This window comes from Mesocricetus auratus, unplaced genomic scaffold (genome assembly GCF_017639785.1).
Source record: "Mesocricetus auratus isolate SY011 unplaced genomic scaffold, BCM_Maur_2.0 Super-Scaffold_4256, whole genome shotgun sequence".
In the NCBI taxonomy this organism is placed as follows: Eukaryota; Metazoa; Chordata; class Mammalia; order Rodentia; family Cricetidae; genus Mesocricetus; species Mesocricetus auratus.
The window spans coordinates 2,384,355-2,406,996 of NW_024429182.1; the positions used below are offsets into that span (position 1 = coordinate 2,384,355).

Below are 22,642 nucleotides of genomic sequence, written 5' to 3' on the forward strand. Positions count from 1 at the left end.
GTGCGCCACCCCGCCCTGTTTTCATTGCGTTTCTCTGGTGGCGACTGAAGCTGGTCGTCTTCTCCTACCCTTGCTGAGCCCCCTGGTGAAGAGAACGGGGCCATGAGCTCACAGATAGGAAGTGACTTGCAGGTTCAAAGCTTCCCATTGGCTTTTTCATGATCCGTTTCGGTCCTCAGTCTTTCCGAGAGCCACTGAGATGATGCTGTTTGAATTCCCACCAAGTAGAAAAAAAAAAGTAATTCTGCAAGAGCCTGGGATTAACACAAAGTGATTTAGCAGATGGAGCTATTCCTCACTCTCCCACCAAGGGGAGAGCCTTTCCCAGATAAAGCCAGCCCACCCGCCGCCTACATGGAATTAAGCTGTGTACTAAACTAGCAATGTATTCAGAGTAAAGCCTGGCCCCTGGTACCAGTGGGCATGCGGCATCTGGTTATTGTTTCTCTGGTTGGTTGGCAGCTGCTGGTCTTTGCTTGGTCGCTTTGCAGCCCTGCCAGCCCTGGGCAGTGGACATGAGGCCACTGTGGAGCCTTCAGGCACTGACCAAGGACAGGTGTCTTGACCTTGGGGCCCACTGAGACTACTCCAGAACAAATGTTCATACTTGAATCCTTGCAACAGGGCCAGGGCAATATGATATTTCTGCTACTTTGCCATTGGTCTTTCTTCTGTTTGGCTTAGTGTCCCTTGTGTCCCAGGGCCAGGAAGGCTAACCCAGCTACCTTCTGACTGCTACTCTCCTCACCCAAATGTTGGACACTTTCAGCACCCTTGAAGGCACAAGTTCTCTGTGCTCTGGAGGTCTTTGTGCTAGAAGTAGGTGGCAGGTGGCGCATTGGTCATCAGATAGCGTCATTCAGAGTTGCACTCATGTCCCATATTCTGTGGACAGGGGTTGTTAACCCTGGGATAAAGGGTATCCCATTTACTTTTAGGAGCCCGAGAGCTATAGATACTCTTCCAGAATACATGAAAATTGGTATACCATCCTCTCTGATACCGTTGCAATAATTCCTTTCCTGGGGAGACGTGAACAACATCTGTCTCCCCATTATGAAGTCTACAAGTGAGTCACAGGGCAGCCAAGGCTACAGAGAAACCTTGTCTCAAAACCCAATCCAAACACACACACACACACACACACACACACACACACACACACATACACACACACACACACGTCCGGACGGCCATGTATGATTCCGCGTGGGGAGCAGAGCTACACAGGCCTCTTTTTCTGCTCCGTGGGCTGCTGGCCTGTGTCACTTTTAAGAAACTAACTTTTGTCTTTTCTTTTTAGAAACAGCCCCTACATCCGCATATTCCTCTCCAGCCCGGAGCCTCGGGGACACGGGAATCACACCTCTATCCCCTTCCCACATCTTGGTAAGAAACATGTGTGCCCGTGCATGCTTGCTCTAACTGCCTTTGCTTTCCCTCTCACGCTGCAGGCTGCTAGGCCGGGTCCTCTGCATCCCCTTGTGGAACGTGCACCTGGTGCGGGGGTAGCGTGTGCACTCCGCCAAGCCCGTCCCATACCCTGGGCCCCCCATAAAGGCTTTCCGAGTTGTGGCTGATGTTTCTGGAGGCACCAGCCTGGGGGGGCGGGGAATAATGTGAGCAGACAGACAGAGGGACCAGCCCCCGAGAGACTGGAGCTTGGAGGCGGCAAGGCGGCTTCCCGCTTTGGGACAAGCCAGCAAAACCGCAGTGGCTTCGTTCACGGAGGTTCTCTCAGCGTCCAAGGATCAGTGGCTAGGGAATTGTTTCTTTCTCGGGTTTTCCCTGGAGAGAGCTGAGCAGCCACTGGCTTATGGGTCCTGGGGCTCTTGCCTTCCCCGCGTCCTCGAGTACACGGGAAAGTGGGTGGTAGGGAAAGCCCAAGGAAGGGTAGGAAGGGTAGCTCGGCACTCACGGTTCGGGGCCACGGAGACTAATGAGGAGCGCGTGGGAGCCACCATTCACGGGGCGGGGGGGGGCGTGTATTGCTTTGTTTTGTTCATCCCAGAGTTCTCTCGCTGTGATTGGCTGACTTACACTCAGGAGTCTCAGTCCTGCGTCTCGGAAACGCCCTTAGCCCTGGCGAGTCCGGTGGAGGAAGTAGCAACCTGTAGGTCTGGTCCCCTTGAGATTCAGACTTTGTACCCCTTGCTCCTTGGGAGAGCAGCTGGGGGCAGTGAGAAGGGAGGCTAGTAGGAGTGTTCTCAACCCCCACCTCCCCCGAGTTTAGCCAGAGCAGCCCAGCCCGAAGTGTGCCGGGTGTATAATTAACTCGGTGTTCTTTGGGAATTAAAATAGAAGAAAAGGAAAAGAAAGTTTATGTTGCTCTGGCGGGGAGGGAGGGGAGCTGGGATACCCGAGGTGGCCTGTTCAAGTGGCTTCGCAGTTGAGGAACAGGTGCGGACTTGAGGCCAGGGGCCCAAGGTCACAGGATGGGTACGGAGCGCTGGACAGAGTCACTCACCATGTGTGCACCGGTCCATGTAAAGAAAACACTGCAAAGATGGCCTAGGCGCTGACGAGTCCGTCCTCTGGGTGGAGGCAGGGTTCTGCAGAGGGAGATGTGGAGACTGCATCCACACAAGGAGGAGCCACTCGCTCCACCGGGCTTCCGTCCGTCCGGGGGTAGCATTTCCACGGTCAGCCACCATGCGCACGACTGGGAAGCCAAGGGCCTGTAGGTGCCCGCACCCCGATTTGGGGCCGGCCTTCATCTCTCTTCTCGAGCCACTCGGGTGGCCACTGAGGCTGATCTGCTCGTGCTGCGGTAGTCCACCTGCGGCCAGCGCCAGACCGGGCAGGGCAGAGGTCTCTTCCCGGAGGTGAGGCCCTGCTGTGTACTTTCAGAACGACGCCGACCCGGTCTCAGACGAGCAGACATTCCTCGTGGTGGTGGCCATCGACTTTGGGACCACATCCAGTGGCTACGCCTACAGCTTTACCAAGGAGCCGGAGTGCATCCACGTGATGCGGTGAGTGCTGCGGGGGAGGGGCGTCGTCACGTGGCCCTGGCTGCCTCGCTTGTGTAGACTTTGGGGGTGGGGTGGGGCTGGTCGCCGGTGTCCAGGAAGGGCACCATGGATTCAGGTCTAGACCCCCCACCCCGTGCTACTTTCTAACGTTGTGACTACAGGATCCCTCCCGTCTGTCAGCTCATAGGGTTCAATTCTTACATAGTTAGTTTTGGCCAGGGGGCTATAGACAGAGTGAAGGAATCCCCATCCAGAGTGATCCCAGGGTTTGGCCTGGGTGAGAGGAGCCGGGAGACGCCCTATATGGTGTCTGTGTTAGAGGGTGATCCGTGGGTCGGCTCAGCCGCTTGCTCAGGCGATAACCCAGCCCGCTTCACCTCTGTTTCCTCACCTTTGGTTCAGGGACAATGGCAGCGTCTGCCTCACGTGCTTGTGCAGATTTAATGGGATTTTTCTATGGAGTAAAATCAGCCCACACGAAAATGTAAGCAGGGAGGTGGGTGCCAGCTCTTCCACGTGCAGAAGACACCAGACAGCTTGGAAAGCAGGGAAGGGTGGTCCTCTGCCTGGCCCAAGTGTGCGCTGTAGTCTTCCCACCAGCCGCCTGGGTCTCGCCCGCTGCAGTCTCAGCCCCCAAACAACACGCAGGACGCTATATTAATTATGAAGCTGTTGGCCTTTGCTATGGTTTCTAATCGGCTAGCTCTGACTTAATTATTAACCCACAATTACTAATACATATTTTTATAAGGATTTATCTTTCTGAGGACACCATCCTGATGCTGTCCTTTTCTCCCGTGATCGCACGGAGAGGACTTCTCACTACATTTCCCAGAATCCTCCTAGACACCCAGTCCCACCTGTCTTGCTTCCCTATTGGCCAACAGTGCTTTATTTACATATGCACAGAAGGACGTCCCCCAAGTGTCCTGGGGCATCCTTAATGCACACAGTGAAGGGATCAGACCCTCACCCAGCCCCCTGCTTTGGCAGCCATGGCCGGGCTGCAGAAAAGACCCGGCAAGATGTAGGCCTCTGGCTCAGCACATGTCTGACCTTGCAGGAGCTGCCTTAGTCACTAGGAGGTCAGATACCCTCCACATGGCAAGGAACCAATCGGAAGTTAGCTGGTGGGCTCGGGATGTGCTTTACGGTAAAAATAGCGGCTAAAAGTGGCGTAACAGTGATGTACAGAGCATAGCAACTTCCCTGGGAGGGCCTATAGGCCATAGCAACCAGCTGACCAATCAACACAGGGCAGGTGGCCCAAACCCAGAAGTACACCAATCCTGAGACTGCTGAGGACCCCTAGGCACTCCTCTTGCCCTCCCCAATAAATTCCCTGCCTCGTGGTTCCCCTGGGTCCTTCCTATGCCAAGCGCTGTGTTGGATGGATGAGGGAAACAAGTTAAGACAGTTAATTCGTTAAACAATAAAAGCCTCTTGGCTTTTGCCTCAGAATGGGTCTCTTGGTGATTTTGGGGGTCCAGAATTTGGGCACAACACACAGCAGCTTGGCCCTCACAGCACCGTCCCTGGGGTCCATCGTCAGCTCTTCCAGTCTTCAGCCGTCCTTGCAAAACTTTGGAAGCTCAGGATTTGTGGGCGTTTTCCCCCCCTACAAGGAATAAGGTTGAGACGCACCAGGAATGGTTCCATGTTGCTTGTAACAGGGTTGATTGTGGGATTCAGTCATCACTCCTAGAGTGAGACTAAGTCACTGCAAAAGCGACTCACAGCAAGCCTTGTCTACCAGGAGGTTCCATCCTGCAGCAGACTGTGTGTGCGGCCACACTTGCACACACACACACACACACAGTGCGGGGTACAGATTATTGTGGAATATTTCTTTCCCACCTGGTCCCACCACCCAAGAGCCCCAAATACCAAATAAACACACAGAGACTTACATTAATTATAAAACCTCATTGGCTAGCTCTGCCTTAATTATTAACCCATAACTACTAAGCTAGGTATTTCTACATGGTCTTGGCTTACTGGAGAATGCCTGGCGCATCCTGCCTTCCCGGTTCCCACATGTCTTTTATCCTGGCAGCCTCTGCCTGCCTACCTGTTCCGGAATTCTCCTTGTCTCCTAGTCCCGCCTATCTTCCTTCCTGTATTGGCTATTGACCAAACAGTGTTTTATTCATCAATCAATAAGAGAAACAAATATAAAAGGACATCCCCCATGGATAAATATATAAAATTTATAGGAGTGAAAGAATAAAAGACTGAGTGCAGAAAACAGAGAACAGAGCTACCTAGCCTGAACGTGTCCCCGTGTCCCCATTCACCTGGGGCACTCCGCCTCCTGGGAGAACATGCCTCCTGCCTGGGAAGCGGGCCAGGGACAATGCCAGAGCCATCCGAGTGGAAGTCCCTCAGGAGGGAGGCACCCGTCTGCCCTGTGATGGCCTCTTCATGCTGCCTGCAGCGCTGTTCGTGAGCATAGACTGGAACTCAGCCTGGGCCGCAGCTGCTCCCTCCCCTGTTGGACTGCACCAGTGTCTGGCACTGAGTCTCCACCTGAGGCTGCTCCTGGGGGGCAGTGTGGTCTCTTGGCAGCCCTGGCTTCCGGAGAGCAGGGACCCCAAAGAGAGAAGAAGCACGAGTGACCTGTCATCCCATTTCCCTGGCTTTTGTTTTGTTTTATTAACTTCTGTCCAGGAGGAGGAAAGCTTCTCTAGGGTTGAGATGACCTCACCCCTGCCCCATTGCGTATCTTTGTCTGTCTCCCTGTGCCCTACCTCTGCCTCTGCCGCCGCCGCCTCCTCAGTTTATAACTGAGTGATCCCTTAGTGCCATCCCTGCGGCTGTCATTGGGCTACAGAAGCTGTATCTGGGGTCTTTCCCTCCAGTTAAGTGCATGGGCTTTTCTGGGCACTCCCCACCTTCCCCTAGAGTGCCCTCCTCCCCAGCGCTCCAGGTTTCTAATCTGTGCTCCCCACCCCAGGGTCCCCTGGGCTCCTCCTCATCACAGTAGCCATGGGCTGCCTCCTCCCTCTGGCATTCACCTCTCTCTTCTTATGTCTCTCTCAGCTCTGCCCTGGCCTAGGCCTGACCTCTACAGTCACCTCCTGGCTCCCAGCCCTTTGGGTTCAGCTCGTTCTCGACAGCAGCATCTCCCCCATTGTCCACAGATAAAGCCCAAGTCTGCAGGGTTCTCTGCAGCCCGGCTCTGCTTCCCCCCATACCTCACTCTTCTTATTTACACAGTGTCTGACCAACAGGGTCACTTAGCTGCCCGGGTCCGCTCACCTCAGAGCAGCCTGGAGTGACCTTCCCTCTGCGATCTGGTCCTCGGGGGAGTTCTCTCCCTCTTCCGTGGTCTCCCGAGAGTCCCGTCTCCTGGGCCCCCACCAACCACCGCTTCCTGTGGCCACTCAGGCTCATTTCCCTGAGTTCCCTGGTTCCATCTGGACGGGATGGTCAGGTGTGTCTGTTCACACCATCCAACTTAGAAGAGGTTTCCAGCCAGCTCTGTCCCAGCAGATGCCACTGGGAGCTTGGAAAACGGCAAACCTTCCAGGCTGTGAGTTACCGGGAGGCCCGAAGCGCGCAGTCAGCCTTGCTTGCGCCCCTGTGCCACAGGCCTGTGGCACACCGTGGCTGCTCCGTAAACACCAATTGCAAGGTGAACGCAGGGTCCATGTCGAGTACAACCTGGTTTTCGCCCTCTTCTCATTCTAACTGAGGCGTGTCCAGACATTAGCTGCGACGGAGTGAGTCCAGGCACTAATGTCAGTAACAGACGTACACATAGTAGGTACTCAGGTTCGCTATGCCGACTGGACTGGGGTTTTCCTAAGACCTGAAACTTCTGCCTCCCCTCCCGGCAGGAGATGGGAGGGAGGCGACCCAGGCGTCTCCAACCAGAAGACCCCGACCACCATCTTGCTGACGCCAGACAGGAAGTTCCACAGCTTCGGGTACGCCGCCAGGGACTTCTACCATGACCTGGATCCCAACGAGGCCAAGCAGTGGCTGTACTTGGAGAAGTTCAAGATGAAACTCCACACCACAGGGGTGAGCTGGCCTCTCTAGGAGAGCAAGGGACCTCAGTGAGAGGGGTGTCCAACTGGGGCCCCCCAGGTTTCTCCCAAACAGAAATTAATGCCCGCCTGACTGGGTCTAGGAAACAGTCTACAGGGGATGGTTCCTCACGTCCATTTGTGGACTCAGTTCTTCCTGGTGTGTGTGTGTGTGTGTGTGTGTGTGTGTGTGTGTGTGTGTTTTGGGGTTGGCAGGAGGTGTTGGGGGTGTTTAGGTCTGACAGCTCAGAGAGGATCCCAGTTGTGACATGGATGTAAGGTGCTACCACCTTGCTGCCCGATGACTGACTCGCCATTGAAGGCCCAAGTAGGGGAAGGTGGGTGGGTCAGGGCTGTGGCTATTACCTGGTCATTTTGGAAGTAACAACCAGTCACATTGGCCGGGCCACCGTCTGTGTGTGGGGCAAGAAGCTAAGTACAAATGGAATAGTCCTTAGGGGCCTGAACGCCCGAGCAGTGACCTCACTTCTAAAACCCCGAGCAAGCCGGCTTGGCTCTGTGAGATGCCCAGGTCCAGCAGGCGTCCCTGCCCCAAAGCCTCCTGGGAAAGGTGAGAGCCGGACGAAGACCACGGACCCTGAGCCACACACCGTGGGTTTCAGTTCTGCCCCTGCTTCCTCCAAGGCAACTTAGCCCGAGCCGGGCGACCTTGCTGTGTGTACCTCGTTATACTTCCTTTTTAAGATGCAGACGGCTATAGCGTCTTGTTCACAGGAGGAATATGAGGACCAAAGTACTAGAAATGCATCACGCTCCCAGAGGAGGGCAAGTTCCATCCAAGTGGTAGGTAGCTTCCATTAGCATTCACAGATGGCAGCCCAGAGGTGACAGGAAAGCCACCGCCGGCAGCTAGCCTTCCAAGGCTCTGGGCTTGCGTGAGGTTGCATTTCTGTGCCGTGGACCAGCTTAGGCTGGGAAGGACTCACCCCCTCCTCTCCAGGGGAGACCCCGTGCTGGTTGTCAGGATTGGGCGGTGGAGTCGCAGGCTGAACTGTACAGTTCGTGGGACTTAAGTGCTCCCTCGAGCCCGAGAGTCTAGAAGCAGGGAGGCTTTGCTGGACCCCAGGAGAGGGTGTTGGCCAGAAGCATCGAGCATGAGCAGACAGTTTGGGATACATCCGAAGGTTCCACAGGGACCCTGTCTAAAGCAAAGTCAAAAGCCTGGTTGTCCAGCCTGCACCAGTCTGATTGTCCACGGATTAACTTGTCCCTGGCATTAATAAACAGATTAGTCCAGGGGTTCCTTCCACGCTCCACCCACCCTCTGCCCCTCGGGGACCCTGGCCATCATTTTTTTCTGACGACCTCTCTCCACACACCATCTGGCCTCTCCACAGTGCCCTCTACCCGAGGACCATGCGCAGCAGCTGCTCCGGCTTCTGGTGGAGCAGGAGGGGCAGCTCTGCCTCTCTTCCAGCAGATGGGACAGAACTGACCTTAAAATAGGAGCTCTTCTATTTTAGCGACTCGGCTGGCAGCTCACCGGGGGATGGAAAGATTCATGTGTGTTAGCATCCCACTTGGCAGCCAAGTGGCACGGTTTAAGCTTCTGTCACGGGGCTCCCGAGGGTGACGGGTATCTGGAAGCCGCGCATAAATTTCACCGGGCTTGGCTCCTGCTACCCACCCATTCTTCCCTGGGACCCGAGGCAGAGAGAAAGGAAGGAAGGGAAGGAAGGAGGCCCAATGAAGGCGGGGGCCTGGAGAGACCAGCCAGAGCTCTCTCTCGTACAATAAGGGGCATCGCTGACAGCGCCTGGCCAGGCAAACTGTTGTATCCACCTCTCTGGACACAGGGGGCTAGACTCCGCTGGCCTCCAAACAGCAGATTCCCCCAGCCACAGGCACGGTTCTCCCCCGCCCTTTCCTGTATCCCCTTGCCTTTCTCCCTCCAGGACCTCACCACGGACACAGACCTGACAGCGGCAAATGGCAAGAAAGTCAAAGCCCTTGAAATCTTCACACACGCCCTGCAGCACTTTAAAGAGCAGGCACTGAAGGTGAGGCCCAGGGGCGTCGGCCTCCGAGGGGTGGCGGCCGGCGGCCCCCTGTTAGTCCATCCAGTTGGGCAGAGGTACAGCGTGCAGGGAGAGGATGTGGGCTCTGGGGTCAGAACAGTAGGATGTGTTCCTCGGCCATGCTGGCCAGAAGGTGTGATGGTTCTGAATTTTGGAACACATTCGGAAGCTCCTAATAAAAAAAAAAGATAAACACGGACATCACCCAGCACTTCCACTCCCGGGCACACATCTAAGGGAAATGAAAACATGCACACATGCACATAAGGCTGTTTAAGGAAAGTTCATTATTCATGGTAACTAAAACGTGGGAACAACTCAGATGTCCATCACCCGATGGATAACCAAATGCGGTATGTCCATTCACTGGAGTGTTACTCAGCCATCCAAAGGAATGGAATACAGATATGTTATGGTATGGATAAACTTCAAAAACCTCTTGAAAAATAAAAGCAACGACACAGAAAAGCCACAGCGTATAATTTCATTTGCACGAAATGTTCACTCACAGGTAAATCCACAGAGACACCAGCCTTCAGGGAGCTGGGGATGTGGGAAGGAGGAATGTCCCCTGAAGGATGGGGGGAGTTGAGATAATGAGGGCGCCAGGAGCATCACACGGCGGGTGTGCGGGGTGCCGGGCACAGACTGCCGTGGAGCGCTGTTTAAAGCCTGCTGCTCAGCAAAGCCACAGGAGGTGTGTCCCGGGGGGGGGGCAGCCGTGTCCCACCTCCTGATGCATTTCCTCTCCTTGGCATTAGGAGCTGAGTGACCAGGCGGGGTCCGACTTTGAGAACTCTGATGTCAGATGGGTCATCACAGTGCCCGCCATCTGGAAGCAGCCAGCCAAGCAGTTCATGAGAGAAGCTGCCTACCAGGTGAGGGACGCTGGGATGGGAATGGGGGTAGAGGAAGGGGAGCGGGGATGCCCGCGGCGGTGGTTCTGCTCAGGCATTGCCCAGCATTTGCCTGCTTCCTAAGGAAGATGGGAAGGTGTAGAGAGAAGACTTTTCCTTGTCTGCTGCTTTTGTTTTTCCCCCACCAGTCGCCTGGGCTCTGCCGTGTTGCAGTCCCCAAATAACACACAAGACGCTGTATTAATTATGAAGCTGTTGGCCTTGCTTGTTTCTTACTGGCTAGCTCTGACTTGCGTATTTACCCCATAATTGTTAATCTAAGTATCTCTCTTACCGGAAAAGTTTCCGGGCTTCTTATCCCTATGGCGGTTACATCGTGACTCCCTGTGTTTCTCCTACCCAGAGTCCTCCTGGACTCCTAGTCCCACCTATCTTGCTTCCCTATTGGCCAACAGTGCTTTATTGACATATACACAGGACTTCCCCCATCAGGAAGGGACCAAGAGCCTCAGCTTCCTGGGTTAGTCTCTCTCTCTCTCTCTCTCTCTCTCTCTCTCTCTCTCTCTCTCTCTCTCTCTCTCTCTCTCTCTCTCTCTCTCTCTCTCTCTCTCTCTCTCTCTCTCTCTCTCTCTCTCTCTCTCTCTCTCTCTCTCTCTCTCTCTCTCTCTCCCTGGATCCATGTGTGTCTGGGTCATGTCTCCCACTGTAAATTTCCTGGGATTGGATTTCACAGTGAGGTTCAGAGACATTTCCTGTAGATGAAGGAGAGTGAAAAAGACTTCAGGAAAAGCCTTGGAAGCAGGAATATTTGTATAAGAAAGGCATAGAGGCAAGGATGTTGACCAGCTGCAGCTGGTGCATTGAACTGTCTTCAGTACACTTGCCTGTCAGAGCCACATAGTAGCATGTGGGCTCTCGGGAAGGGTGGGGGCTAACACACTGGGTGCCGGCAGGCTACCACGCAAGAGCAGTGGCATGACTCCATGGTCAGCCTCAGAGGTAAGACTCTCCAGCCATTAAGGGTCCGTCTACACCGTAAACACGCGTGGTCTCTGTGGTGGTCAATGGTGATGGACAAGTTGACAGGATCTGGACTCATCCAGGGGAAAAACTTGAGGCGTGTCTGTGAGGGAGTCTCTGCAGGTGGCACCGTCTCAGGGGCAGGCCAGCTAGACTGGTTAAACTGGAGGGAGCGGGCTCAGCACCAGCATTCACCCTCCCCCCACCCCGCTTCCCGATGGTCGGCCACATGCTTCTGCCACCGTGTCTCCTCTAGCCGTGGCGGACTGCCCTCTCAGACCGTGAGCCAGAACAAATCCTGCAATCCTGGAATTGCCTCTGTCGGGTGTAAAGAGAAGCCTTCCCGCCAGCCTGGTTCCAGAGCTGCATCAGTCCCAAATGAACACACAGGAGGCTATATTAATTATGAAGCTGTTTGCCTTGCTTGTTTCTTACTGGCTAGCTCTGACTTAAGTATTTACCTCATAATTGTTAATCTAAGTATCTCTCTTACCGGAGCAAAGTTTCCGGGCTTCTTATCCCTATGGCGGTTACATCTTGACTCCCTGTGTTTTTCCTACCCAGAGTCCTCCTCGACTCCTAGTCCTACCTATCTTGCTTCCCTATTGGCCAACAGTCCTTTATTGACATATACACAGGTCTTCCCCAACAGTCGGGTGTCCTGTGTTAGCACTGAGAAAAGTCACCCATACAGCTTCCTACTGTCACAGCCAGACAACCCGTGCCCAGCAGTCTTCCATGATAGGGACAGCTAGCCACGCCAAACTGCCGTTCCCGGCCCCAGCACACGGCTGGCTTTTATCAAACCCGGGTCAACGCTCCGCCTTGAAAGTCAGTTTCTGGCCTTTAATCTCAGCCCCAGCAGGGCATGCACATCGAGGCAATAGATGTCCCCCTTGTCCTCATCACTCCTCTCAGGAGGTGTGGTTCCCACCTTTCCCCAGGAGGCACATTTCTGGCATCAAGTTAGTAGCCATGTATGCGAACCTTTCCTTCCAAAAGAAGGAGCCACCAAATTCACTGGAGTCACCAAACCCACCCGAGCCACAGCGGATGGTAAAGCCACCCCCACGAAGCCCAGCACCATGGGCTCTGCTCGGCGCTCAGGGCTTGCAGAGCTCATCTTGGACGAGGTCAGGGGTGGATTATCCCTCCCCTTCCTGTCCCCTTTCCGGGACTGTTCCCTCTGCTCTCCCCTTTCCTCCCTGCGTGCAGCGTGAGAATCTGATTCTGTGTATGGAGCTGCCAAAAATAGATCTGCTGTCTTAGGGATGAAGGAAGAGGGTGGAAGTTCCAGGAAGAGGCTGTCTCCTCGTTAAGAAGAGAAGGCAGGCAGATGCGTCTTAGCTCTTCGGAGAAGCTCCGGGAATCACAGCCTCAGCCATCAGGGAGCGCGCAGAGATGGGCCACCATGGCACGGTCATTCGCGCACATTGCGAAGGACATTCACGGCAAGACTCATGGCGCCCAGTTCACATTCCCCAGCCCACAGGCAGACTTCAGCAATGAGCGTGTGACCTGCAAAGGGGTCAGATCTTATTTTTAGAATGGTCTAAGAAGAAAGTGCAGGGGCTGTGTCCTCCTGGAACAGGGTCTCCGAGTGGGGCCGCACCCCGTGGAGTCTGAGGAGAAAACAAATCAGACAGTGGAGGCACAGGCACAGTATTCTTGGCCCCTGGCGGAATAAAAATGACCCTGCGAGCTGAGCATGGCGGGCGCCTCATCCCTGCAGTCCCTGGAAGACTGAGTCAGTGTTCCACAGTCTCCTCGGAGGCAGCAGGGCAGCCTCTCTTTGGTTAGCGTATTTCGCAGCTTTTGCTTTTCGTAGCTCTGCTTTAATACTTATATTCAGTTCATGCGACCAAGTGGGTTTAAAGATGGCCAACCCCGTTCAGCTAGTCTCTATGTGTTGATTCATTTCTTCCTGAGGCCTTCACGCTGGGGCCCCTGGTGGCCGACTCTGGAAGGCACTGGATGCAACAACCCAGCTGACTCAGGGTCCCTGTCCTCAGGTTGCCCTTGGGGCCCAGTGGCTCATAGTTTGGAAGTTACGCAGGCCGGGGCATGGTTGCGCTGTGGTATCTTCAGGAAGGATTCCAGGAGGAATGGGAGAGCAGCACCCAGCATCTCCCCACCGCACCCTTCCATCCCTCATATATATACAAGAGAAAGGTCTGGTCCTGTGAAGGAACTTTTTTTGTGTGGGTCATCTTGACTGGGCCAGAGTTTGCCCAGATGTCTGGTTAAATAATGTTCTTGGTGTTCCTGTGAGGGTGTCTTGAGTGTCACCATTTAGCTGTCTGGAGGAAAGCAGACACCTATGTAACATGGAGGGGCCTCCTCTAGTGGACTGAAGGCTGAGCAGGCCAGAGAGCTTCCCCTAGAGAGAAGAAATCCCTCCTGCCAGCCTCTGGGCTGGGACTTTCTCCTCCTCTGCCCTTTGGAGTCAGGCAGAAGCTTCAGCTCTTCTTGGATTTTGAGCCCGCGTGCTTTACACGGGAGCTACTCAGCTACATCTCCTGGGCCTGCAGCTGGCGGTCCTGGGACTCATCGGGCTCTGTAATCATAGAGCCAGTCGTATAAGAAATCTGCTGCCGTGTGTCTGAGTGTCCAGCTTGTATTGTTTCTCCAGAGAGCCCTGGTTAATACAGTACACGTGAGCGAATCCCGAGTTACGAGCCTATCCGCCTCCACGAAAGGTCTTTCCTGGGGTGGGTATTTTCTTCCTCCTCCATGGTGGAGGCTGCCTGCTGACCCTCCTCCAAGAGTCACTTCAGGATGAAGCAGAGCTAGAGTGCCACCAGGATGGCAGGAAAACCGGGCACGCCATTCGGCTTGGGTAGGAAGCATGGAGGCCCTCCTTGAGATGTTTAGGAGGCTTCCTGAGTACAAGGTCATGGTGCATTCACCTGCCAGAGGGAGGGAGGAGACCCGGAGAGAGCAGACTACAGTGGTCTCAGCGTAGCATCCTCCAGGCTGGACCAGGTCCAGAGCCTCTGCTGGGTCAGTGCCCATAAGGGTTGCAGAGTTAGTTCATCTGGAGACCCTCCCTAGGCCTGCCTGAGCTCCGTCCTGGGTGAAAGAATGTGCCAAACCTCAACAAAACTCAATCTCTGAGGGTTTACACACTCAGGACAACTACAGGGGTAAAATGGTAGCAGAAAGAACAGCTGAGATCTGGAACACACAGAAAGACAGGGAGAGAGGGAGGGAGAGAGAGAGACAGACAGAGACAGAGAGACAGAGAGAGAGAGATTGAGAAAGAGAGAGACAGGAAGTCACCCAGTTTTTAGAGGCATTTTGTGTAAAATGTGTAACTCTGTTGAACGAAGCCCGTTAAATAAATGATGCTGCCATGTACTGTGGCCTCATTTAACACAGAGACACAGCTTGCAGCTGCCTCCCTGCCAGAACAGGCTGCAGTGAAAAAATAATCCTATCAGGAGAAACCAGAGTGCATGACATCCAGCCGGGGCAGCTGGAACTTGCTGACAGCCCCGTAGAACACGTAGCTGGCCTGGCCACTTTTTTGTCATCCGCGGACGCAGTTTCTTGGCATATTTTCCTGGAGGATTGCAAGGACTGAGGAGCTGAGTGGTCAGGGTAAAGGGTCACTTCCGTGGGCTCCGTGGAGGGCGGTTTTGTCGCCTACACCTCCTGTGTGGATCTCGAGATTCCGGGAAGGCTCTAAAATTGCAACTTCTGTTCGGCGCCTTTAGATCCCAGAGGAGTAAACAGGGTAGTGTGCTGCAGGCTTTCACATTATCTGCAGGACACGCAGGTCCCTCCCACAGAATGCTAGGCTCGGCAGAGACCAGGGCAGGAGAGCGCAGCCTGCTACAGAGCAAGAAGACCTCGCTGTTGCCCTCAGCGGGTACAGTGCCTTGCTGCAGAGGCTGGATGTGTCTGTACCGAGTCTACACAGTTGGAGGCAGACTGGATTGCTTGGCAGTGGGGCCAGTGTTCCTGGTGATCAGGGGCTGGACTGGTTTCCAAGTTCTTGGCGTTCCATTCAGGAAGGAAAGGCACATACAGAGTTGCGAAGTAGCAAGGACGCTTTACTCAGAGCATCCGCCGCTTTGGTCCCCCCCGCCAGTCACCTGGGCTCTGCCGTATTGTAGTCCTCAAATAAACACACAGGAGGCTATATTAATTATGAAGCTGTTGGCCTTGCTTGTTTCTTACTGGCTAGCTCTGACTTAAGTATTTAATCCCATAATTGTTAATCTAAGTATTTCTCTTACCGGAGAACTTTCCGGGCTTCTTAACCCTATGGCGGTTACATCTTGACTCCCTGTGTTTCTCCTACCCAGAGTCCTCCTGGACTCCTAGTCCCACCTATCTTGCTTCCCTATTGGCCAACAGTGCTTTATTGACATACACACAGGACTTTCCCCATCACCTTCCACGTGTGCCTGGGGCCGGTGGTGGTCGAACCGAGGAGCAGCCGCTTTTTGGGCGCCTGGATCCGGGTTCCGGAACTTCTGACACCAAGATGATGCTGCAACGATAAACGGCACACTTACTGAAAGTAAAAATAAGTATTTATTGTAGAAATTACTCACAAGAGACAAACAAGTAACCCAGATGAGCCGAGTAGTTTTCCTTTGCCGAACTGGAAGCCGGAAGCAGGAAAAAAGAGACCGAGACTTCCACTGTTCAGTCTTTTATACCTTCCTCCGTAACCTTTTATTACTTCATTTATATGTGCCTCTAATAAGTCACATGGTTAATGGCGGAACACAGTTTCCTCCTACAATCCAGAAAGGAATATACTGTCAGGATTGACAGTGACATGCGTGAATGAAGCTGGGCCCCTTTTTATGGGGTCTAACCGCAAGACACATTTGATTACTAGGAGGGTAGTTTGTGTGGAACTCAATTATATTGGCAGATTATATCCTATAGCTGTTTCTCTATAGGGCATGCCCCTTCCCATATGCCTTTGGTTTTTTAAAATCATATGCATACCCAATTATTCATAGGTAAATAGAGGTAAGATGGTAAACAGAGGATCGTCTCTAAAGTTCATTCTGAGGACATAGCTAGCCTTATTGTACATATACCTCATACCAGTTCGGGCCGTCTTGGCCTTCCTGCTGGCTATGCCCAGAGGTAAACAATTGTATCAAATTTAAGTTTGACGGCCTTTAGGAGGAGGAAAAACGTACTCAATTGCTAAGAGAGCAGTGTGTGTGTGCAGCTCAGTGCAGTCTGTGGTCCTTGGTTGCTAACAGGTTGCCAGGTGCAGTAGCAGAGAGGGATGTGTGTGCATAGTATGTGCAGATGAGGGATCTAGGCCACCAAGTGCGTTATTAGAAGGGGTACATATGTGTACAGCCCAAAATGAGTAGAGTCCCAGGTTGCCAAACTATCGCCTAATGTTTGCCCGCCTCACCAGTAGAGAAGAGCTCACCCAAGAACGGAGACTCCAAAGTACCAGCTCCATAGACATAACAAAGCAGAGAAGACACCCTGGTCCCGTCCCAGGCAGATGATTCACTGATCTCCCGAAGGCTTCCAGGCCAAAGGGGCTGGTACCAGAGTGGCTGTAAGCGTTTGAGCACAGGGTCTCCTGCCAGAGACAAAGCTGTCTACGATTTCGAAGGTCCGGGCAGTTCTTCTCTATTTCCTTCTGTTTTGGGGGGTTCCATGCGTGGTTCTCAGATCCTTCTGGAAAGATAGACCTATTTGTACAGAGTCGGCTGACTTCTCTTCCACCCCTTTGACCAGTCACTTCCAGTAGCCCTTCATCCCGGCTCACTAAGAGTTTATTGGTGGCAGCAAGGCTCCTTGGACTCTTGGAACAAACACATAGGGTATGGTTACAGTATCAGTTACTTTTCTGTTGCTTTGATAAAATACCACGACCAAAAGCACAGGTGAGGATTTGAGTCCCTCAAACCAGGTTCCTTAAATCACACCAGAGTGCCCCGACATTACAGGGGAGAGGCCTGCGCCCGACCTCTCGACAAAACTCACCAGTTTTAGGCACCATCTCTTCGCCCACCGGGTGGGACAGATCAGATAATGCATTGCCCACGGCTCTCCATGGCAATCACACCCCAAATAAATGCCGCTCTGTCCACACCACGTGCCTCCCTAGGAGCAGAACCGCTGCAGGAGGGGTGGCTTCCAGACCCACAACCACACCTGTGCCCAGCATCAGTCACAGGGTGCCTCCTCCCTAATACCTCGCTACGGCCAGCCACATAGGTAACAACAGTGCTCACTATCCTGTGCTGACACTGGGTACCTGTGAATACGACTCAACTGCGTTTAGCTCTGCAAGCCCCGTGTTCCATGGGATACTTCCTGTCCTAGACAAGCTAGAGTAGTTGGTTACCCTCTCTTGGGGCCTTGGGGTCTTCCTGTCCGTGGTGGTTTGAACACTGAACTACCCTCATAGTCTTGGGCATTTGAACACTCGGTTCCCAGTCGTTGTACTGTTTGGGAGATCTTGGAGGTTTGACCTTGATGGAAGAGTTCTGTTACTGTGCATGGACTTTGAGGTTAAAAAGCCTAGAGTCATTCCCAGTGTGCCCTCTCTATGTTATGCTTGTGGTCCAAGATGCAAGGCCTCTTTTTTCTACCACGTCTTTGCTCTCCTATCGTGGATTCTAACTCTCTGGACCCATAAGCCCAAATAAACTCTAATATAAGCTTCCTTGGTGGTTGTGACAGCTTGGTGTTATGTCACAAGCTAGAGTCACTGGAGAAGAGGGAGTCTCAGCTGAGAAAATGCCTCAGTCAGGGTGGGCTAGGCAAACCTGGGGGGCATTTCCTTAATTAGTAATTGACGGGGTAGGGCCCAGCCCACTGTGGGTGGTGCCACCCCTGGGCTGGTGGTCCTGGGTCCCATAAGAAAGCAGGTTGAGCAAGCCATGGAGTGCCAGCCACTAGCAGCTCCCCACCATGGCCTCTGCATCAGCTCCTGCCTCCGGGTTCCTGCCCTGCTTGAGTTCCTGCCCCCTGACTCCCTTCGGTGATAAACAGCGATGCGGAAGTATGAGCCACATAAACCCTTTCCTCCCCAAGTTGCTCTGGTTATAGTGTTTCCTCACAGCAACAGAAAATAACTAAGACATTATCCTTAGTGAAGGAGCTACGCGGAGGTCCGAGGGTGCCTTGGGTATCCAGCATTCTCATCTGAGCCCCCTCTCCTCCTTGCTCACTGATGGAACCCCTAAGGCCCTCCGCCACCCCTGGCTCCCCGGGGCTCTTCTTGGGAATATGTGGCACGAGGAGACTGTCTGTCTGCTAAATTTGTGATGTGGAGTGGAGGTGGGAGTGGGGGACTTTCTCCGAGTGGGTGTGGCGTGGAGGCTGATCCCCAGGTTTCCTTGGAAACTGCAGAAAAGCAGCACCATGGTGACGGGAAATGATTTGTGATGCTCGTGGCCAAGACAGCCCCATGCACCGTGGACAGCCTTGCAGGAAGAGCTCCTGCTCTGGCCCAGGGCTCTGGGAGGACCCCGTTACAGGCCAAGGCTCTTTTCCCCTGGTGTGTGCAGAAGAGTGGCCTGGGGACCTCCAGGGCCTGGAGGGGAGGTGACTGGGACAGGCCACACATCTTGGCAACGGAAGCATTTCTGCCTCTTGCCAGCCAAGGAAGATCCCACATACCAACAGATGGGGCTGCAGATGGGGACCTGGGGACTTAACTGTTATAATATTAAGAAGATGTAGAAGCCGGGGGCGTACTCAGTTGGTAGAGTGTTTCTTTCTCTCACACACCCGAAGTCCTGGCTTCAATCACTAGCATCACACAAAACAGACGCGGTGACCCACACTTGTTTTAATGCCAGAGGAGCACCCAGGAAGTAGATACTGGAAGATGAGAGAGCCATGGTCATTCTCGACTACACAGCCAGGTAGAGGGCAGCCTGGGGTCCATGAAACCCCATCTCAGCTTACTGTGCAGAGAATAAAGGCGTTAGTTAAGGCACCTGCCAGCTGACCGCCACCCTCACTCTGGGAAATAAGGGACTCCACGGAGGCTTCCCCCGGGGAGCCAGTGCTCATATGTCAGTCACACACCCAGTTGGCAAGGGGTAGGAACACTCTAAGTGCTTGCCTAGCTGTGGGCCACCAAGGTCAGGACCTGCACAGCCTGCCAGGGGGTGGGTGACCCACTGTCATGGGTGGATCTGCCCATCTTCTGTCTGTGACGCTTTTCAAAGGCTGGGGCCTTTGCAACTCCGTCCCCAACTGCTTGCACGTTAACCGCACCATTGCCTGATGAAGGTGAGCAACGCGATATGGAATATAATATATTTATTCACATACAAGATGAGAGGCCCGAAAGCGTGGCAGGCTTCCAGACGATGAGAAGAGAAGACGAGAGATTCATTTCTCTTTCACTTCCTTTTATCCTAAATTTCCCTATCCCCGCCCTTAGGGCCGATAGCTTTGTGGGGCTCACCCCTGCAACTCCCCTTTTAGTCTAAACAGAAGATTTAAATTTGATACAAACTCACTCAAACAAATACAACATATATACATAGAGGGTGATAAGTAAGTTATAATCTACTTATATCCTAAGCTAAACGTATCTATCCCATCTAAATTCTCAACTTGTCTGAAAGGGATGCCCAAGTCTGAACACCTCCTTCCAATCCCAACCCTAAAATAATTGAAGACTAACACTAACAGTTACCCACCGTCCACAGGGACCTTGCCTCTCCCAAGGAACTTTTCAGTTCTGATCTGAACAAGCCCCCGGGGGGCCAGAGGCCCCATAGCCAGAGTGTCCTGCATCTCCCGGAAGTCCTTTGACAATTCAGAGACATTTGAGAGCTCAATGCCTGGTCACCACCAGTGTTAAATTCTGCAGGGGACTGTGGAAGGAATGCCCCCCCTCCAAAAAAGCTAAGCTCATTGCTCAGTTCTTCCTTGGGTGTGTCAACCACACTGGAAGGTGTGGCGTCCTCTGAGCAGGCCTGCCCAGGGAGCCCCAGGTCCCAGCCTCCTCCGTCTCTCTGTCTTCCAGGCAGGCTTGGCCTCCCCTGAGAACTCGGAACAGCTCATCATTGCCTTGGAGCCCGAGGCCGCCTCCATCTACTGCCGGAAGCTGCGTCTGCACCAGATGATTGAGCTGAGCAGCAAGGCGGTGGTCAATGGGTACAGCGCCAGTGATACAGTAGGAGCTGGGTTTACACAGGGTACCTCTGCTCTCTCTCTCCCTCCCTCCCTCCGCTCTCCCCTCCCAACCCCTGGGTGTGGCTTAGCTTGGATGGCAACTCAAGGCACCTCAGGCCGCAAGGGTCAGGGTACTCCATGGGGAAGGTGGGTCTTAAACCCCTCTGCTCGGTGTTCCTACCTGGCCCCTAAGGGGACTCCCCCATAAGCTAAGCTTCGGTTACCCTGGCTTGTCACCGAGACGGGGTCTTCTCTGTCACCACGTCAGTCTAAACCCACTTTGCCGGCTATGAATTCCTCCAGCAGGACTGTTGACTTGTTGCTGTCTTAGTCACTGGGCTGCTCCAGGTGTGTGGAGCTGATGAGATTGAGGGGAGGGATATGCCCTGTAACAGGAAGGGACTTGAGGGATGCTGGGAGAACCTGGAAGCCAGGTCCTTTTTGATAGGTTAAATAGGCACCTCAGCTATCTGTCCTGTTTTCCACAGTCCCCACACACCAGAAGCCTGAGTCTGCTCTGGCCAAGACCCCAGGCCCAGGCTAACCCTGAGAAGATGCACTTCCCATCCCTCTGTGCTGAAGTTTTCTTCAGCTCACTCCTCAGTCATCCTCAGGAGGACAACTCTGTCCTGGGAGACACCCTTTTCCTCTTAATCCCTTGCATTAGTTGTGAGTGGCTACGGGAGGGGGGGTGGCAAGAGCTATGCTTGTCCCCAAACTGCTGTCTCTGCTTTACCAGAATGGATGCAGAGACTTTCCTTTAGGACCAAGGGCTGGATTGGTCCTCATCCTCATTAATGGCCATCCTGGCCCTGCCAAGGGATGCCAAGGCCAGCGTTCCCTCTAAGGAACCAGGCGCTTTATCATTTCAAACACACAAAGGCATGTCTCCCTCCATTGTCTCACCGGGAAGAAGATGGAGCTAATTCTCAGTCCATAAACAGAGATTCATGTCAGGGTCTATTGATTTCGGCACAGCTTTTTACGTGTGGCTTAAGACTGGCCGCTGATCTCAAATGAGATCCTTCCTCAGGGTTTGGATTCGGGTGGGGGCGGGGATGGGGGGGTCCTTGCCTTTAATCTGCCCTGTCTCCTCATTTGCTGCACTGTCACGTGTGTCCTGTGGCTTGTGGATTTTGTGGCTGTCTGTGTGCACTCATGGGGGGGGCCGGGGGAGGGAAGGGGACACGGGAGGAGGGCGGCTTTCTTTTTGGTTTTTGGAGCCCCCATTGGTGACCAACATACCTTGGAGGGACAGCAAGGCAGGGATGTAGGTGTCAGCCTCAAATTGCAGTTGGACTGGCTGTCCCAGGGGCGGGGTGCTGTAGGGACACCAGGGGACATCTGACATGCTCGAGGGTCCTTCCTGATCAGGGGCAGCAGTGGACTGAGGCTGCTGCAGGGCCAGGGGGTGGGGGGAGCTAGCAGACATCAGCCTCCACCACTCAGGGTTTGCAGGGAACATTATGTTACTCCTGACGGGTTTTAATGGGACCCATAAAACATGCATTTGTCCAATCTCGGGCTTAATCTGCCTGAAAAAAAATAACTGGGATAAATTCTTTGCGAACTGGAAAGATGTGCCTTCCCTCGGATTATTATTATTTTTTTAATGAACTCCATTTGTGGCCACCTAAATTGTTTCAGCAAATCGGATCCCTGCTACAAGGTCCGAGACACTGTTTTTTGTTTGGCCCTCGCAGTGCCTGGGATTCAGCTTGGATCCTCCTTACATGCTAGGCGCGTGCTCCACCACTGAGCCACACGGCCAGCCTACTATAGCTCACCTGGAGCCAGTGTGGGAATTGGAGAGAAGCCCAAGTTCGGGGAGCCCTCCTGGGGTGACCCCTTTGACCACTCTAACCCCAGGCCCTGGAGAACTTGGGGCCACCTGGGAGTTGGTTTTGCAAACATTGGAGTTTGCTGGCCTGATCTCGAGAGAAGTTGGTTTTGCAAACATTGCCTCTTGTAGAAAGAGACTAGCCGGTCAAGGATGCAGCTAGGTGAGCATCCAGGAGGGGTCCACTGGCATTTCAGGAGGAGCCGGGTAGCTTAGGGGTTTAAAGACTGGAAAGGTGGGGAGTGAGGGAGGCGAGCAGGGCCTTTCTCTGTCGCCCCACGGCTGCTCTAATAAAATCATCGGTTGCAGCTGTCATCCAGTGACCGCCGGGTCTCACAGTGGGTGCCCTGCCTTTGTTATCACCCACTGTGCGCAGGCTTTCACTCCAGGTACACAGTGGTGGACAAGCAGGCCGCATTAGGGACGCAGTCCCTTCCTGCCCACGAGAAACCTAGACCACTAGTGACATCCCCATTTTATTAGAGCAGGACACCGAGGCCTAAAGGGCTAAAGTGATTGGCCCCTAAGTCCACTTGGCTGTGGACCGATGCTTCCAACGTACGCTTTCGCAATACCCTTCTTGTCCCGTTGCTCTGCTTTTCCAGAAGTCGCGAGGCAATCTGGTCTGAGGATTCATGTTGCCAAACAAGAAACCTGGGGCTTCCGGGTCCCGCGACCTCACCCTTCGCAGCTGAGCACAGGATGGTTACAAGTGCCCAGTCTGTCCCAAGGCGTT

At 53.7% G+C, this 22,642-nt stretch overlaps 1 protein-coding gene across 5 annotated transcripts in view; it reads left to right on the forward strand.

Annotated features, from left to right (window-relative positions):
• The window catches only part of Hspa12a (heat shock protein family A (Hsp70) member 12A), a 164,748-nt gene that overhangs the window by 128,219 nt on the left and 13,887 nt on the right, over nucleotides 1-22,642 (forward strand). For all 5 annotated transcript variants that reach the window (XM_040742115.1, XM_040742120.1, XM_013124673.3 and 2 more), the window contains 6 exons: nucleotides 1,304-1,389; nucleotides 2,851-2,975; nucleotides 6,818-7,004; nucleotides 8,926-9,030; nucleotides 9,810-9,926; nucleotides 19,918-20,089. In XM_040742115.1, the coding sequence (XP_040598049.1) occupies nucleotides 1,304-1,389; nucleotides 2,851-2,975; nucleotides 6,818-7,004; nucleotides 8,926-9,030; nucleotides 9,810-9,926; nucleotides 19,918-20,089 (792 nt within the window). The remainder of the gene's footprint in view (nucleotides 1-1,303; nucleotides 1,390-2,850; nucleotides 2,976-6,817; nucleotides 7,005-8,925; nucleotides 9,031-9,809; nucleotides 9,927-19,917; nucleotides 20,090-22,642) is intronic.